This window comes from Rhinolophus hipposideros (assembly GCF_964194185.1).
Source record: "Rhinolophus hipposideros genome assembly, chromosome: X".
Classification (NCBI taxonomy): domain Eukaryota; kingdom Metazoa; phylum Chordata; class Mammalia; order Chiroptera; family Rhinolophidae; genus Rhinolophus; species Rhinolophus hipposideros.
In genome coordinates, this window is record NC_138046.1 from 83911829 (window position 1) to 83930932 (window position 19104).

Consider the following 19104-nt stretch of genomic DNA (forward strand, 5'->3'; position numbering starts at 1 on the left):
TTTGAGTTGGGGTACTAGTCTATGCTTTGTAGTTATCCATACATGCTTAGCCATTCTTTGTTATTGTTCCAGGTCCAAGAAACACAAATAATAAGGAAATATCACAGGACACACTGCTCACTCTAGAAAATAATACATGCCAGCGTGCGCTTTTCACCTCCAAGTCAGAACACAAGGATGTAGTCGATGGTAAGGTTTCTGAATGTACCAGTGTAGAAACTAAGCCAGCTGTGCTTTATCCAGTGGAAGATGACAGGCGTATAATGGCACCAGGTGCTAGTAGTTCCAGTTGCGCTGCCACTTCAGTTCGTGCAGTTCCCGTTGAATGCGAGGGACTCTCCAACCAAGCAGGCATATGCCCATCTGTGCATCCCCGCCACCAAGCTGCCAGTCAGGCCGATGTAATTATGGCTCCTCCCGGCGAGTCAACTCAGATTACTGGTAACTCTCTTACAACTCCGGCATTTATGTGTGATCAAAAGCCTCAGTCCTTATCAGTACAGCAGCCACCTAAGGATGCAGAGTTTATTTCCCAAGAAGGAGAAACCACACTGAACACTGAAGCAAGTTCTCCTAAGACGGTCATTCCCACTCAAACCTCTGGCCTCGAACCGACTACCCTTCTACCCACTACTGTCCTGGAATCAGATGGGGAAAGACCTCCAAAAATGGAGTTTGCCGATAACCGAATTAAAAGTCTGGATGAAAAATTACGAAACTTGCTCTATCAGGAGCATAGCACATCTAGTGTCTATCCTGAGAGCCAGAAGGATACCCAAAGCATGGACTCTCCATTTTCTTCTTCTGCTGAAGATACACTCTCATGTCCACTGCCAGAAGTCATAGCCATCAGTCACGGTGGAATTCAAGATAGTCCTGCACAGTCCCCTAATTTTCAGCAAACAGGCTCTAAGATTTTGCCCAATGTGGCTGCAAGTCAGCCTGCTAACATATCGGTGTTCAAAAGGGATCTGAATGTGATAACTTCTGTGCCCAGCGAATTATGTTTACATGTAAGTATAATTTTTTTCTAACCAATTCCTTATCCTTTATGCCTTTAAAGAAATGCCTTCTTTTCTAAAGTTCTGTTCTTTGGAATGAAATTGTCTAGGTCACAAGATTCTGAGGTCACACATATTTGAGAAGGCCATGACTTAGGCGGCAGGTACCCAGAACTTCTCAATAGATTGCAGAACTGTCTTTGGTGAGAGAGCCCTCTGGTGAATTAGCTAGGAACTTGTTATGTCTATTTTTGTATTAATGACAAGAACAGAACTGATTTATAGATTGTTTTAGTTGGTAGGAAGAACTTACTTTTTTGTTGTTGTTCAGAGGAAAACATAGCCAATATTTATTGAATACCGTATGCCAGATACTGGACTAAACTCTTTACAGGCATTAATTAATTTAATCCTCATCACACCACTATGACGTACATATTCTTATGGTCCCCATACGGAAATAAGATTAAATAACTTGCCCAAGTTCCCAGAGTGCAGCTGGGATACCAACTCAGATCAAGTCAACTTCAGAACTTACACTCTTAACCAGCAGACCCAGTGTTCTGTTTCAGAGATACTTACCAGTTGGGCTGAGGCATGGCTGCCCTCCACCGTATCACTTAAAACCAGGTATCTGTCTCTCCCTGTATGCAGTCAATATGCAGCCGGTCTCACTCTTTCCTCAAGCTACACTGAATACAGGCTTCAAATATGACCTTCCCTTTATTTGGAACACTGTTCCCCTCTCCTCTTCCTGGCTGTCTCCTGCTTGTACTCTCGGTCTCCATTTAAACACCTCTTACTCCAGGGCACCTCCCAAAATCCATATTCCTTGCCACCAGACTAGTTGACTGTTCGGACTGTTTGCTGCTTTTCTTGACTTAGTCTGCCTGCATGGATGAGGAAAGGAAGATGATAAAGCACCAAGGAGAATGGCAATTTGGGAGATTCCTCCCCCAGCATCATGGAGCTAGTATTCGTGCACCCTAAGAGTTTGCTCCTCTGAGCTTTCCTTCACCATCCTCTCTGCCCAAAAAGAAGTAAACTCATTTTTCTGGAAGCTTGTAATGCAGTGGCTTTTAAACTGGGGTACACCACTCTGGGATTTATATTGGAATAAAGGATCCACTAGTGTGCAGAGAAATTCTATTTGCATTGCTAAATAAATAAATTAAGCTTTACTAATGTTTGACTTATGGTCTAGCACTAGCACTTTCACGTAGTGTAAATGCTAGAGGATCACATGTCACAATCAATGATGTGTTACATACCTGAGCGCAGAGTGGGCGTCCCACCAGGTGGAAATGTGCAGGGATGGGAAGAACTTTCTTTTATATTTCCACTTAAAAATGCTTGCTATCAGTTTCCTTTAAAAATGTTTACGGTTTTAATTTAATCTCTTTTGTGGGTTTTAATTTATTTGAAATTTTTTTTAAAAAAAGAAAGTAAAAATCCATAATCTCATGCCTCTTTTTTTTTTTAAGTATGTAATGTAGGAATTTAACTTCCCTTTTCTCTCTCTTCAAATCACAGAGGTAACCATTATCTGGTGTTTATCTAGTGTTTGGCACTTACCCTTCTTGACTTAAGTTTACACAGGTCTATTTACATACTTGCAACTTTTTATTTACAAAAGTAAGATTGTGCTATATATATACATATATATATATATCAGTCTACAACTTGATAGTTTCATTTTACATTATATTATAGACATCATTCTAAATCTTTACCACTGTATCTCTTTGTTATTATTACATAAGTAATATTTACGTATATGTAAAGTAAAATTCACCCCACTTCCAAATCTTTCCAGACATGGTTTTAAATAACATACACGTATTTATATACATATTTTTATTTATCTGTATTATATATTTGCAAAGGTATAGATATGTATTTATTTACATATACTTCTTTACATATATGTACTGGTCTGTATTTTTTTCCACTTACTATGGACATCTATCATGTCAGTGCACAGAGTTCTACCTCTGTGTACTACCTCTGTTCTACCTCTGTTTACCTTTTTTAAACAATGACATAATATTCCATTGAATCGATATAATTTAAATATTTTTTCATAAACCAGTAATTTTAAAGTATTTAATACATAAACATGAAAGCAATTCAGAAGGATAGAAAATTAAAAGTAATTGTGTTAACACCCTCTCACACCCCATTGCACTCCCCAAACACTGTTAAGTTCCTGGTCTTAATTCTTGTGGTCATTGCCATTAATAACTTGTAAATATATATTTATTCATCTGTTTTTTTGATTTAATAATTTTAGACAATACCTATTGACTCATTGCTATGAAGGGTGAGTAAGTTACTGTATTCTCCCTTTTCTCCACTTTTCTTCCCCATACACCTCTCAGTTTTTATCACTTGTATTACTTTTTAACATTGGTAAAGTTTTAACATCTACATATTTTTTTCTGTAACAATTGGTTGTGCTTTGCCTATAGGTTGATTCAAAGAATTGAAAATCAATAAACAGTATTTATATTATGATTATTTGTGTTATCTAATGATCACGTAATGTGATTAGAAACATAAAAAAATGAAATGCATTTCTCTGTCATTTACACTTTTTTGCTCAAAGGAGACTCTTCCAACTGTCAAGGTCAAGTGGATACTTTTGTTCGATTCAAGTGACCGTTGCTACATTTGGGTCAAACTTACCTGCCATTGTTTCTGGTGTCCTAGAATTCCTTCCCCCCCACACACACTCAAAATGCTTCTATGAGTGATATTTGTAAATATGTTACATGGGTAACTAATTTGTTTTTTTTTAATGTCCAAATTTGTTTTATTTTGTTTTATTTTGCTTCACACTTGATTGACTAAGTACATATGGTAGGATCATTTTGAATTAATTTTCATATATGGTATGAGATAAGGGTCCAGCTTCTTTATTTTGTATGTGGCTATCCAGTTGTTCCAGAGCCATTTGTTATTATCTTTGTTGTTGTTATAAATGAAATTGTTTTCTTAATTTTCTTTTCAGATTTTATTGCCACTGTAACTGATTTTTTAGTGTTGATGTTATATCCTACAACTTTGCTGAGTTTAGTAATTAGCTCTAACAGCTTTTGGTGTATTGTTCAGGATCTGCGAATGGAGATAGTTTTATTTCTTCATTGCCTGTTTTTCTTATCTATGAACTTTTCATGCTTTCTCTCCGTTTGTCCCTTTGATTTTTGTACTGGGAGAATTTCTCAGTTTTTAAGCTGTTTCCAATGTCCTAGTCAGCTATTTTTTATGTCAAGGATTATATTTTTAATTTCTTGTAACCGTATTCTTTTTCTTATGGACGTAGTATATTCACACATCTTCGGAGATATTAAAGTCTTAATCTGTGTTACTAATAATGCTGTTTCCTTGGCTGTTCTTCTGTTTGTTGAGTTTAGTGTTATTCTTATTGTGTTGATTTCCCATTTAGTGTTTGGTGATTCTTAGTTGTGTACTCATCTCTTCTTCCCCTCTTCCTATCATATTTCTTGTTTATCTCTCCATAAATGCTGTACACAATTACTGTAGCCTTCCTCTAGTAATTGTGAGAAAGGTGTAGGACATGCTTCCTAGCACTGAATATTGCACCTTGACTAATGCTGCATGGAGCATGGCCCAGTAGCTAGTTTTCAAAGGTAGAAGAGCTTCCCCTTCCTCCTGGATATTGTCTCCACCCTACGTTGCTGACCTTTCTCTTGGCTGGCTACTAACATTTTCCTCTTCCCACTTTGATTTGGGAGCAGATACCTCTGCTGTCTTTTGCTTGTTATGGAGGTGGGGAGGGAAGGGCCAGAACTACCTGGCTGTTCCTTCTTTGGTACCCCAACCAGTTCACTCTTTCACTCAGTGACTATCTCCTGAGCAGTGAGTAAGTCAAGATCTCTGTTTTTTGTGGACCTCACATTCTATTGGGGGAAGATAGACTCTAAACAAATAAGTAAAGAGCTATGATAGAAAACCTACGGGATTACTTAATATAGGGTGGTCAAGGAGAAACTTGTATTTGATGGTGACATTCACAGGTGGAGAGCTGTTCAATGAACCAAAAGAAGGCCAGTAATAGGAGGGTGTTAATGGGGTTATAAAGAGGCATATAGAAGACAGATCGCGTAGAGCTTTGTAAGAGTTCTAGCCAACCATTCATCCTTTTGGTTGCCCAGGGTTCTCTCCTCCTGCCTCTATCTGCCGCTTGAATTTGCAGCATTTTGAAACAGTTCCTGCATGTGTCATGGGCGACTTTTTCCTCCTTTAATTATATATGCATATGTCTACATCTGTTTTTCCTGTCATGTCTATGGATTTGGATTGGTAAAGGAGGCTAGAACTTGTATTTAATTTACTATGTTGATCCGATTATTACTTATTAAAAATCTTTTCTGTAATTTCAGTGAGACCAATTTAACATTTTCTAAATCATAATATTATTGAGAGTCTTTTTTCTCTTCATGAAAGTAGTAGTATTACTGTTATGAAAATGGGACTTTGGGAAATAAAAACTGATTGTTCAGGATTTTATTTTCAGTAACTGCTGACCTGCCCTAAGCGTTAATAATTCTTACCCAAGACTGGTATGCTTAGTGCTGTTTAGGCGCTCTTCTTTTAGACATATGCTAAATCCCATTCTTTCAGCTTTTAAATACTCTTAATTTTCTAGATTTCTGGTGACCATTCTCATGTTTCCCAATGTATTTGTGATTGTATATATTAATTTTGTGTATTATTATAGGGAGTTTGTTTTTAGAGTACTCATTTGGAATATAATAGTTCTGGGTTTTTTAGGGAAGGGATGGGAGGACGAAAAGAGAGGAGAGTGATTTTATAGCCAGCCATGGCCTGATGTTAACAGTTTTTAGAGCCTGATTTGAAATAATTTTAAGGTCCATTGTAAATTTCTGTGTACTTACATAAAGAAAGAAACTGGATTTGGTAATATTTCTCTGTAAATCTCAATGCCTAGTTATCTTGTTTTTCTGTGTTACCATTTATGTCAGGCATCTTTCACTAACTCTTAAATAACACAAGCATAAATAAAAATTTTCATTTTAAGAGTATAGGGTTTCAGTTACCTTTTTAGTAAATGGGTACATATGAAGGAAAAATTTTAATTTTCCGTTTCCAAAGTTGCTTTGAGGAAAAATATTCTAGGGTAGAAGATTCTTCTCATTTGTCTGACGTCTAAATAATGTTTTTAAAGAAAGGGGAAGGCTTAATTCCTGTAATTTGAATATTCCAAGTTCAGTCTGATACGGCACTATTAATGCAAGTATACATAGCATTCTCTTTTTGATTTCTGATTAGTCCATACTAGAAACTGCAAAGGTATGAACAACTGCTCCACCTTATCTAAGTTATTACCATTTTGACTTTTCTTGTCTCCATTAGGAGATGTCTTCAGATGCTTCACTTCCAGGGGACCCAGAGGCTTATCCTGCTGCTGTGTCAAGTGGTGGAGCCATTCGTCTGCAGACAGGAGGTGGATATTTTGGCCTAAGCTTTACTTGTCCTAGTCTCAAAAATCCTATTAGCAAGAAATCCTGGACTCGCAAATTTAAAAGCTGGGCATACAGGCTACGGCAGTCCTCCAGCTTTTTCAAGAGATCAAAAGTCTGTCAAGGTAGTGTGCTTACAGTCAGGGACATAGCCTAGGTAACATCACTTTTCATTTCCTTGTTTTGCTTTTGGATTTTTGTTGTCGTTCATATGCAAATCTTGCCACTTTTTCCACGTAGCCCATGTATGTGACATATCCCATTAATATCATTGCCATTTTATTTTTCCTTTTGTAACTAATTTGATTGTGCAGTTATTCATTTCATATAGCTACTAAGTCTTGGGATAAGTCTTGCAATGTCTGATTTAGAGTTAGGGACTTTACAACGTTGCTTATTACATTAACACTTTTTAATTGTCTAGCAGGAGTTAAGCTTTTTCTACTTTTCTTCATTTTTTGGTAATGTAAACAAATTTAGTCTTAAATAATTTTCTCTTTTCTGCTTACAATTTGGCAAAACTTGCAGTGGAAACAGAAGATAAGAGATCAGCAGTTACTCCAGATCCCATTCCTATGACAGGAGAGTCCACAGCTGATACTAGGGCTTTGAGTAGATGTAAAGCGATGCCTGGATCATTTCAGCGGGGTCGGTTTCAGGTTTGTGTCTTTGGTTGAATCCTTACCTACAAGGGCATTATAACAGGTAACAGCATTGAGGACCTTGGTCTGTACATGACACTTACTTTAAATTAGATCATTGTCATATTTAACTTGTTCCCCTTATATGCATTCCCTCACCTCTTGAAGCTATCTAGTAAAGATGAATCTGCAGAAATGGGAATTTTAGTAGCTGGAAGAGAGCACAGAAATGAGTCATCATTTTATGTTGGGCGGTTGGGTCATCTTTTTTATAAATCCTTTATAATCTCGGCAATGTTAATTATGGGATTTTTTTTTAAGTTGTGGTATTTTGTTTGAGCAATACAAATCCAACTTTCTTTATCCAAGGGGCCTGTGTGAAAGACTTTGAACGTGAGGTATATAGATGGGATTTTTAAGTTTTGGTGTTATTGATATGTGTGCATGAGAAGTAGACCATCCACTTGTCTGTGCCCCATTTTGATACTGAATTTCTTTGTGGGTTTATTCTTTGGTTAGGCAGAGCCAGCCACTTTTGCCTTTTTGTGTCTCAGGTGATTACAGTTCCTCAGGAACAGTCAGTGAAAGTGACAGCTTTTGGAAAAGAGCACATACCAGCATTCAATGAAATGACAAGCCATTCTAGTGAAGAAGCTCTAGCCTTTACTGAAACAACCAAGGCTCAATTGGTAGAAATGGAACCTGCCACGCACAATCCACAAACTTTATTTTCTCCTCAGAAGTTACGAGCTGCTCACGAATCTGCTCATGAATCCGTTAAGGAAGATAAAAGAATTCCCAAGCAAGATGACAACTTCTCATCTTTCAGCACAGCTTCTAAGACTGATACATCTTCTATGACCCCAAAAAAGCAACTGAAAGAAATTTCAGCCAAGGGAAGTAGCATGCAGTCTGGATCTCAACTGTTGCATACAGAGAGAGAGAGACTTACTGGAGGGAAACAGCCTAGCTCTGATGGTGAATTTTCAGCCACTCTTGCGGGCAGAGGGAAGTCAGTGGCAAAGACTCGTCCAGAGAGTGATCAGTGCTTGCCACTCTGTGAAGAAAAAGCCTATGCTCAAACACAGAGCTCACTCTTCTATTCTCCATCTTCCCCAATGAGCAGTGATAATGAGTCAGAAATAGAGGATGAGGACTTAAAGGTGGAGCTTCAAAAATTACGAGAAAAGTAAGAATTGTTTCTCTTTTGTTGCCAGTCGTAGGGTTGGGTTTTATAGAACTAAGTGTCTGATTGTTAGCTAATTTAAGACTGGTGACATATTAATGATTGAAAACTACAAAGATAGCATGAGATCTCACAGGTTAAGAGCTCAGCCCCACAACACCGCCCCCCCATGCCAATCACAAGAGCAGGTAGTATTACCTAGGCTTCTGACGAGCCTGTTATAAATTGGAGGTTTCCACGAACACTTCGTCAGCTTCGCTTAATTTGCTAGAGTGGTTTATAGAACTCAGGAAAACAGTTTACTTACAAGATTATTGGTTTATTATAAAGGGATGCAACTCAAGAACAGCCAGACGGCAAGTTATAGGGGAAAGAGCATGGAGCTTCCATGCCCTCTTAGGAGTGTCACTCTCCCAGCACCTTCACGTATTCACCAAGCTGGAAGCTCTCCAAATCCTGTAATTCAGGAATTTTTATGGAATTTTTCTCATGGTAGGTAGGTAAATCACTGGCCTTTGGTGATTAATTCAATCTCTAGCCTCTCCGCTCCCCAGAGTGGGGGGGCAGACGGGCTGAAAATTCTCACCCTGTAATCATTTGGTTGGCTTCCCTGACAACCAGCCCCCCATCCTTAGAGACTTTCCAGAAGTCACTTTATTAACCTAAAATGAGATGTGATTCAAAGGGGCTTGCCATGAATAACAAGATACTCCTTTCACCTTTATCACTCTGGAGCTATTTCAGGAACTGGAACTATTTGAGGACAAGAGACCAAATGTTAATAAGATTTTCCCATTGCTCTTACCACTTACGAAATTGCAAGGGTTTTAGGAGCTGTGTTCCAAGAACAGGGACAAAGACTAAATATATATATTTTATTATAAATCATATCACAACAGTAAAACACACAAAAAAAACCAATCTCCTATTTCCCATGCCCTAATCTAATTTCTCAGAGGCAACCACTGTGAACTGTTTGGTGTGTGTGTGTGTGTGTGTGTGTGTGTGTGTGGTCATTTTTCCATGCATTTACAAATATATAGTTTTTGCTTTATAAAATTAAGATCATGGTATACATGTTATTCTACAATTTTTTGACTTAACCTTGTTGCCTATACATATTCGTATTTGCACCAATAATCTATTCCATACACTGGAATAGTATGTAGCCATTTAAAGTTTATTTAATCCTTCCTTAATGGACATTTCAGTTTTATGCCATGTTTTTCTTATGTAAAGAATGTTGAAGTGAACAGCTTAATAATTTTACATATTTATGCAAGTATTTTTGTAGGATAGATACCTAAAAGTGGAATTGCTGGGTTAAAAGGTATATACATTTTAAATTGATAGACATTGCTAAATTGTCATCTAATGTACCTCTACCATTTTACACACCAAACAAAAATCTATGGAAATTCTTCTTTTCCCACTTCTGAACAACATTCAACTGGATATTATTAATCCTTTTAGTTTATTCCAATCAGATGAATTAAAAAAATTTTTAAATTGTATTCTCCTAATTAATAGTGAGGTTGTGTATCGTCTCATATTTATTGGCTATTTGTATTTCTTCTTCTTTGGAGTTGCCTTTTCATATGCTTTCCCTTTTCTATAAATTTCTTTTTTATCTTATTGATTTTTAAGGAGCTATATATATATATATATATATATATATATATTCTAAATATTAACCTTTTACTATATAATGCAAATACTTTCTTCCCATTTATATGTGCAGTATATAATAAAGAAAAGGTTAATATTATCAGTATTATATAACTTTAAATTTTGTGTTGTCTTTCACTATATTGAAGTTTTAGAAATTTGTTCTTGTCAATTTGTTGACCTTTTTCTTTATGTCTGGTTAGTTTAATGTTATGCTTAAGAAGGCATTTCTCCTTATTAAATTGTGAAAATATTCTGTGTTTCCACATTCTTAATCTAAATTCCTTGTTAAATAAACTTTACTTGTATTGGTGTAGAGTTTCTTGGCTCATCTTTTCAGTGCCAGTACAATTAAAATGCTTTCTGCATGATTTTCATTCAGACACATTCAGGAGGTGGTAAATCTTCAAACCCAGCAGAATAAGGAGCTGCAGGAACTCTATGAACGCCTTCGGGCAATTAAAGATAGCAAAACCAAATCATCAGAGACTCCCCTGCCACCTGCATCACCACGTAGACCAAGATCTTTCAAAAGCAAACTTCGCAGCCGCCCTCAGTCCTTGACACATGTGGATAGTGGCACAGCTGCTACAGGTAAATCAATCTTAAAAGTAATTTAAAAAAAACTAATCAAAGATCAGCAAAATTAGAAAAACAATGATAATATATTTTTTATTAAGCTAAGATGATTTAAAGATGTGCACATTATTTTGAGATTTCTTTTCTACCCTTTTTTGCGTTAAATGTTCTTTTGTGAACTATTGTTGAAGACAGACGAGAGTTTGGAGAGCGGATGAGTGTGTTTTTTGGTTTTATTTGGAAAACAAACACCTGAAGGCCCAATTTCAATCCCCAAAATAGTTTTTGAAATGTTAGCAGGCAATGGGAACTGCTGGTCTAACATTTAGAGTTTGTTGCTAACAAAGATAATCCTTAAAATATAGTCGTGTTCTATTTGACATAAGATATCTCTGTTTATTATTTATGAGAAATTTAAAAAATGTACTTTTTGCTTTTGAAAAAAAGAGGATTAGTATCTACTTAACTAATACTAAAGAATTTGTTAATCAGGTAAGATTTCCTTGGTTACGTGTGCATAGTCAAGGTGGGGGCTGAGAGTGAACTGTAAGGATATATGTGAGATGTAAGTAGAATTTATGCTGGGCAGAATAATGCCCACCCAAAAAATGTCCGTGTGTAAATCCCTGGAACCTGTGACTGTGTTTAGTTATATAGCAAAGGGGAATTGGGATTGTAGTTGGAATTAAACTTTGTAGATGGAGAAAGAGGGCCACCAACAAAGGAATGCAGGCAGCCCTTAGGAGCTGGAAAAGGCTGGGGAACGGATCTCCTCTAGACGTCCCCGAGAATGACAATGCAGTCCTGCCAACACCTTGATTATAGCCTGGTGAGACCCATGTGGGACTTCTTGCCTACAGAACTACAAGATAATAAATCTGTGTTGTTTTAAGCCACTAATCTGTGGTGTCAGTTATAGCAACAATAGAAAATAAAGCCAGAACTCACGAACAGGAAGTCTACTTTGATGATCCTAATAAACATAGCACTGAAGGATAGACTTGTGTTGAAGGCAGCTTTGGAGGTTTAGTTGTAGAAGCATGTGGCTCTTCAGTCTAATGCTCTACAGTTACCCTGTTTCCCTGAAAGTAAGACCTAGCTAGACAATCAACCCTAATCCGTCTTTTGGAGCAAACATTAATATAAGACCCGATATTGTTATATTATATTATATTATATTACATTACATTACATTACATTACATTACATTACATTACATTACATTACATTATAGACCCAGTCTTATTTTACTATAATATAAGACTGGATCTTATATTAATTTTTGCTCCAAAAGATGCATTAGAGCTGATTGTCCGGCTGGGTCTTATTTTCGGGGAAACATGGTAGTTTCTGTTCTCCAGACCTTTGACTTTCAGGTGGCTTTGGCTTGCTATGATCGCAAAGCATTCTTTCACTTTCGAATCACTGCTTACCTTGCCTTTATCAGATTCCAGAGATACAAAATTTGACCCTGCTCGGTCTTTCTCATGCCAAGAAATGGGTCAGGGGCCATTGCTTGGACTATTATGAGGCTCTTCTACAGTCAGGTATCCACCTGTTTTGTGTATCAGACTATCCATACTGATGCTAGGAACTGCGAATACCTAGGGGCACTCACCTAGGCTCATACTACTTGTGGGGAGACCCCGCAGGCATTTTCCGTGACTGGAGCAGGTGGACCACCTCTTCCAGTTGGTTCTTATTATGATTGTAAGACACACCTCAGCAACAACAATCAGGGAAATTTGAAAAACAAGTTTTATTATTCACAGGTTCTGGAGGATACACAGCATGCCTGGGGCCACACAGTGAGTGGTAGTGGGTAAAGATGAGAGAACAGACCTTGGGTTCTGCTTTTATTGGGGTCAAGGGGGAGGTACCTAGGGTTTTGCAGGGTCACTCAAATGATTAGTTATCTAGGTCAGCCAGGGCTTTCTATAAAAGGAACTTCATGGGTGGGGTCGCCTGGCTCTTCGTCTAGTTATGTAGCTGGCAATGTGTTTATATGAGATGGACGTCTTCGAAATGGATGACGCCACATTCAAAAGCTTAATGCCAAGGATTTATACTACACCACTTCTTTCTAAACCACCATATGCAGAGGCATGGGATCTCATGGGAAAATCATGCCTTTTGAGACTAGCTTTTTTTACTCACAACATTGTATCCAGATTCTTAAAGTTATTTTGTGTTATAATAGCTTGTTCCTTTTTATTGCTGAGTAATGTGCCATGGCATGGATGTGCCACAGTATCCATTCACCTGTTGAAGGACATTTGGATTGTGTCCAGAATTTTACAAAAAAGATGCTGTAAATATTCATGTACAGCTTTTGGGGTAAAAATACATATTTAGTTCACTTGGATAAATTACCCACAAGTAATATTACTGACTGGCCTTGTAAAAGGAGCTTGGGTGCCTTCCCTCCCCTCTTTAATTTTTTTGGATAGTTTGAGAAGGATAGGTGTTAATTATTTTTTGAATGTTTGATAAAATTCACCTCTGAAGCCATCTGGTGAAGGATTTTTGTTTGCCGGGAGTTTGTTCATTACCGATTTGATTTTGTTACTAATGAATGGTCTATTCAGATGTTTCTGTTTCTTCCAGATTCAGCCTTAGGAAGATTGTCTGTTTCTAGGCATTTATCCATTACTTCCAGATTCTCCAATTTCTTGGCATATAATTATTTGTAATATATTTTCCTTATTTATTTTTAAAGTTTTATTAAATTTGGTATGGTACCATTGGTTAGTAAAATCATATAGGTTTCAAGTGTACAGTTCTATAATACATCATCTGTATATTGTGTGTTCACCACCCGGAGTCAGTTCTCCTTCCATCACCATATATTTAACCCCCTTTATTTTCTTCTACCACCCCTCCCGTCTCCCTTTACCCTCCGGTAACCACTAAAGCGTAGTCTGTGTCTATGAGTTTTTGCTTGTTTGTCTTGTTCATTTGTTGCTTTCAGTTTTATATCCCACATGAGTGAAGTGATGTGATTCTTGATATTTTCTGTCTGAGTTATTTCACTTAGCATAATCATCTCAAGATCCATCCATGTTGCTGCAAATGGCAGTATTTCATCTTTTCTTATGGCAAAATAGTATTCCATTGTGTATATATACCACATCTTCTTTATCCAATCATCTATCGAAGGACACCTTGGTTGTTTCCACGTCTTGGCCACGGTGAATAATGCTGCAGTGAACATGGGGGTACATATATCTTTACAGATAAATGTTTTCAGATTTTTTGGGTAGATACCCAGGAGAGGAATTGCTGGGTTGTATGGTAATTCTACTCTTAATTTTTTGAGGATCCTCCATACTGTTTTCTTAGTTGGCTGTACCAGTTCACAGTCCTACCAGCAGTGTATGAGGATTCCTTTTTCTCCACAGCCTCTCTAACACTTGGTATTACTTGTCTTGTTGATGATAAGCATTTTACCAGGTAAGGTGATATCTCGTGGTTTTGATTTTCATTTCCCTAATAGCTAGTGAAGTTGAGCATTTTTTCATATATGTGTTGGCCATTTGTCTTCTTGGAAGAAGTGTCTGTTCATGTCCTCCACCCATTTTTTAATTGGATTGTTTGCTTTCTGGTGTTGAGTTGTATGAGTTCTTTGTATTTTCTTACAATCCTTTGTATTTCTGTTGTGTCAGTTGTCACTTCTCTTGGATTTCTGATTTTATTTATTTGGATCCTTTCTTTATTTATTGAGTCTGGTTAAAGGTTTGTTAGTTTTGTTTATCTTTTCAAAGAACCAGCTCTTGGTTTCATTGATCGTTTATACTGTTCTTTTAGATTCTATTTTGTTTATTTCTGCTCTTTGTTATTTCCTTCCTTCTATGCACTTTGGGCTTTGTTTGCTGTTCTTTTTCTAGGTCCTTTAAGTGCAGCATTACATTGTTTATTTGAGGTTTTTCTTGTTTCTTGAGGTAGGCCTGTATTGTGAATTTTCTTCTTAGGACTGTTTTCATTGTGTCCCAAGATTTTGGGACCTTATGTCTTCATTTTAGTTGTCTCAAAGGATCATTTGATTTCTTCCTTGATATCACTTCCTTGATAACCCATTCATTGTTTACTAACATGTTATTTAGCCTCCATGTGTGTATGTTTTTCAGTTTTCTTCTTGTAATTGATTTCTAGTTTCATACCATTGTAGTCAGAGAAGATGCTTGTTATGATTTCAGTCTTTTTAAATTTACGTAAACTTGTTTTGTGGCTAAACACGTAGTCTGTCTTTGAAAATGTTCTGTGTGCGCTTGAAAAGAATGTATATTCTGCTCCTTTGGGGTGAAATGCTCTAAAAATATCCAAATTACCATCTGGCTAGTGTGTGATTTTTTTTCTCCCCTTCTTCTGCCTCCCCACCCTCCACACTCTGGTTCAAGCTGTTGTTTCTCAGTCTAGTTGTGTAGGACACAGCTCCCTGGCCCATGCTGGTATTATGAGCCTTGCCCTCCCCACGGCTGAGGTAGTTGGTCGCCGGTCATCGGTCCAGTCACCATTTTCAATGTTTAGTTGCAGGGTGCACAGCTCTCAGCAGCTCACTGCAGCTCTCCTGGCTGCCGGCCGCTCATGCTGGCCTCCAGCTGCTCTTGGCAGCACACAGCAGCCCACGGTAGCACACAGCAGCTCCCCGCAGCTCACGCCGACTTCCAGGTGCTCATGGCACCCACCTCCAGGGAGAGCCATTGTTCACAGTCTTAGCTGTAGAGGGAGCAGCTTACTGGCCCATGTGGGAATCGAACCAGCGACCTGGGCTGGGAGCACGGTGCTCCAACCTCCTAAGCCGCCAGCTGGCCCTAGTGTGTGTTTTTAAGGCCGCTGTTTCTTTATTGATTATTGATTTTCTGTCTGAAAGATCTATCCATTGATGTCAGTGGGGTGTTAAAATCTCCTATAATTTCTTTATTTCTGTCAGTCTCACCCTTTATGCTTGTCAATATTTGCTTTATAAATTTAGGTATTCCTATGGTGGGTACATAAATGTTTACAAGGGCTGTATCATCTTGGATTGATCCCTTTATCATTATGCAGTGTCCTTCTTTGTCTCTTGTTATAGCCTTTGTTTTCAAGTCTATTTTGTCTGATGTAAGTGTTGCTACCCCAGCTTTTTTGTTTCATTTCCTTTTGCAAGACGTTTCTTTTTCCTTTACTTTCAATCTGTGTGTGTTTTTCAATCTGAAGTGGGTCTCTTGTAGGCAGCATATGTATGCATCTTGGTTTTTTTATCCATTCTGCCACCCTATGTCTTTTATTGGAGGATTTAATCCATTTACATTGAATTATTGATAGGTGTGTAGTTATTGCTATTTTATTCATATTTTTTATCTTCTTAAAGATGTCCCATTAACATTTCTTATAATACTGGTTTTGTGGTGATGAATTCTTTTAGCTTTTTCTTGTCTGGTATGAAATTTTTTCTTATTTCCTGTGAAACTTTTTCTTTGTTCCATGGTTCACTTGGTTGTGTATTGTTTAATTTCCAAGTTTTTTGAGGTTTTTCTTGTTGTCTCTTTGTTACTAATTTGTACTTCAATTTCATTATGATCAGAGAATATATATATATATATATACATATATATATACATACATATATATATATATATATATATATATATATATGTATGTATATATTTAATTTTGGGGGGGAATATTGGGAGACGGTGTGTTTCTCCAGGGCCCATCAGCTCCAACAAGTTGTCTTTCAATCTAGTTGTGGAGGGCGCAGCTCAGCTCCAAGTCCAGTCACCATTTTCAATCTTTAGTTGCAGGGGGCACAGCCCACCATCCCATGTGGGAATTTAACGGGCAACCTTGTTGTTCAGAGCTTGCGCTCTAACCACCTGAGCCATCTGGCCGCTTCTCCAGAAGCTCAGTGGCAGCTCGTCGTCATCAATGTGGTTGTGGAGGGCACAGCTCACTGGCACATGTGGGAATTGAACCGGCAACCCTGCTGTTCAGAGCTCTTGCTCTAACCAACTGAGCCGTTTGGCCGCCCCAGAGAATATATTTTTAATGGTTTTGATTCCTCTCAAATTGTTAAGGTTGGTTTTATGGTCTATTTTCATGAATGTTTCATGTGCATTTCAAAATTACGTATGCCCTGTTGTTGCTTATTCTATAAATCTAAGTTAGATATAGATGTTTGAATGGTATTGTTCAGTTATTCTGTATCCTTGTTCGACTGCTGTCTACTACTTGTGTTTACTGAGAGAATATTGTAGATATGTTCATTTCTTCTTTCAGTTCTGTCAATTTTTGCCTGATGTATTTTGTGCTATTTTGTTAGTTGTACATAAATTTAACATTGTTGTGTATTCTTGGTGAATTGACCCTTTTATCATTTAGTGTCCATCTTTATTCTTATTTTTGTTTGCTTTGATGTCTACTTTATCTGGTATTAAATACTCATGTCACCTTTCCTTTGGTTAGTGTTTGCATGGTATGTCTTTTTCATCTTTTTATTTTTAACCTGCCTATATAATTATATTTGAAGTGAGACAGTTTATGATCATGTTTAAAAATATACCCATTCTGGCAATCTCTCTCTTTCAATTATTTTTAAAGCCTTTACATTTCATGTAATGGTTGATATGTTTGTATTTTGGTCTGCCATATTTTAAATCTGTCTTCTGTTTTGTTTTTAATTAAAGTTTATTGGGGTGACAGTGATTGGTAAAGTTACATAGGTTTCAGGTGTACAATTGTGTAATACATCATCTGTATGTTGCATTGTGTATTCACCACCCAGAGTATCACCATATATTTGATCCCATTTACTTTCATCTACCACCCTCCTTCCCCCTTACCCTCTGTTAACCACTAAACTATTGTCTGTGTCTATGAGTTTTTGTTTGTCTTCTTCTTTTGTTCTTTTCAGTTTTGTATTCCACATATCAGTGAAATCATATGGTTCTCGACTTTTTCTGTGTGTCTTATTTCGCTTAGCATAATTGTTCTTTTTTTATTCCATTTTTTATCCTTTCCTACCTTTGTTTGGTTTTTAAATATATATTAGTGTTCCATTTTAATTCATCTATTATGTTTTTTCTATATTTCCTTGTATATTTTTAATGGTTGTTGTAAGGATTATAATATACATACCTATCTTTTCAGTCTACTGAAAAATCAGTCTTTTACCATTTCAGTAGGAATGTGGATACTTTACATCCATTTAGGTTTCTTCTTTATACTTGTCTTATGTATTACATATACATATATGGAAACCTCTGTCACACAGTGTTATAATTTCCATTTTTGCTTCAGTTTCAGAACTCAAAAGAAGAATACATTTACCTAGATATCTATTATTATTTCTGTTTGTGTTCTTTATTCCTGCTCTTTCATGTTTCCCACTGGCATAATTTCCCTCTGTTTGAAGGTCTTCATTCAGTTATTCTTTCAGAACAGGACTGCTGTTGACAAATTTTCATCTAAGAATGTCTTTTTTCACCTTCACTACTAAAGAATATTTTTGCTCAATATAGATTTCTGAGTTCACAGAGTTTAGTGTTTCAAAAATACTATGCCACTTCCTTCTGTCTTCAATGGTTTGTGATGAAAAATCCACAGATATTTAAATCATTGTTTTCCCATATGAAATGCATTGTTTTTCTCTGGTTGCTTTCAAAATTTTTTTCTTCTCTTTAATTTTAAGCAATTATTATGATATAGGTACTGCTTTCTTTGTGTGTATTCCTATTTTGGATTCACTGAGCTTCTTGAATATGTAGGTTTATGTCCTTTGCCAAATTCAGGAAGTTTTCAGCCAGTATTTCTTAAAATGTTTTTTTCTTATCACACTCTTTTTTTCATTCACCTTCTGAGACAAAGATGATACAAATTTTAAACCTTTTGCTATTGTCCCATACGTTTTCCTTAGTTTCCTTTCATATTTATTTTGTAATCTTATTTATTTCTGTTAAAATGGAATTTTCTTCTGTCATCTCCATTCTGTTATTGAGTTCATCCAAGGAGGGTTTTTGTTGTATTTTTTGGTTCTCAAATTTCATTCATGTTCTTCTCTATATTTATGTCTTTGCTGAGACTTTTTATTTTTATCATTAGTTTCAGTAGTTTTATGACTACTTATTTTTTGTGACTACTAGCAATTTATAATAGTTGTTTTAAAGAGTTTGTCAGGTGATTCCAACATCTTCATCATCCTTGAATTAGTATTTGTTTATTGTCTTTCCCCATATAAGTTGAAATTGTCCTGGTTCTGTGTATGCCAAGTCATGGTAGATTTTATTCTGCACATTTTGAATATTCTATTATGAGGCTCTGGTGTGTTTTTAAAATCCTATGTAGATGTTGATGTTTTCAGTACAGGAAGTAATTGACTCAGTTATTTTTACCTTATGAGTGCCAACCCGTCTTCTCTGGTTTGTTGTTCCAATGTCAGTTCAGTTGCATTTCCTCTGTAGCGCTCTTCAGAGCTGTCCCACATGTAGGTCTCCCAGTGGCCAGTCTCATTCTTGGGCAGTTGTCTGTTAATGCAGTTCTCAGAT

General features: G+C 36.8%; 1 protein-coding gene across 2 annotated transcripts in view; it reads left to right on the top strand.

The window, feature by feature from the left end:
* Window positions 1-19104, top strand: part of WNK3 (WNK lysine deficient protein kinase 3) — a 178672-nt gene that overhangs the window by 142669 nt on the left and 16899 nt on the right. The window contains exons 17-21 of one of the 2 annotated variants that reach the window (XM_081042030.1): window positions 73-1013; window positions 6402-6633; window positions 7037-7167; window positions 7704-8338; window positions 10386-10597. In XM_081042030.1, coding sequence (XP_080898156.1) covers window positions 73-1013; window positions 6402-6633; window positions 7037-7167; window positions 7704-8338; window positions 10386-10597 — 2151 coding nt within the window. The remainder of the gene's footprint in view (window positions 1-72; window positions 1014-6401; window positions 6634-7036; window positions 7168-7703; window positions 8339-10385; window positions 10598-19104) is intronic. The other variant, XM_081042031.1, reaches the window with a different exon arrangement.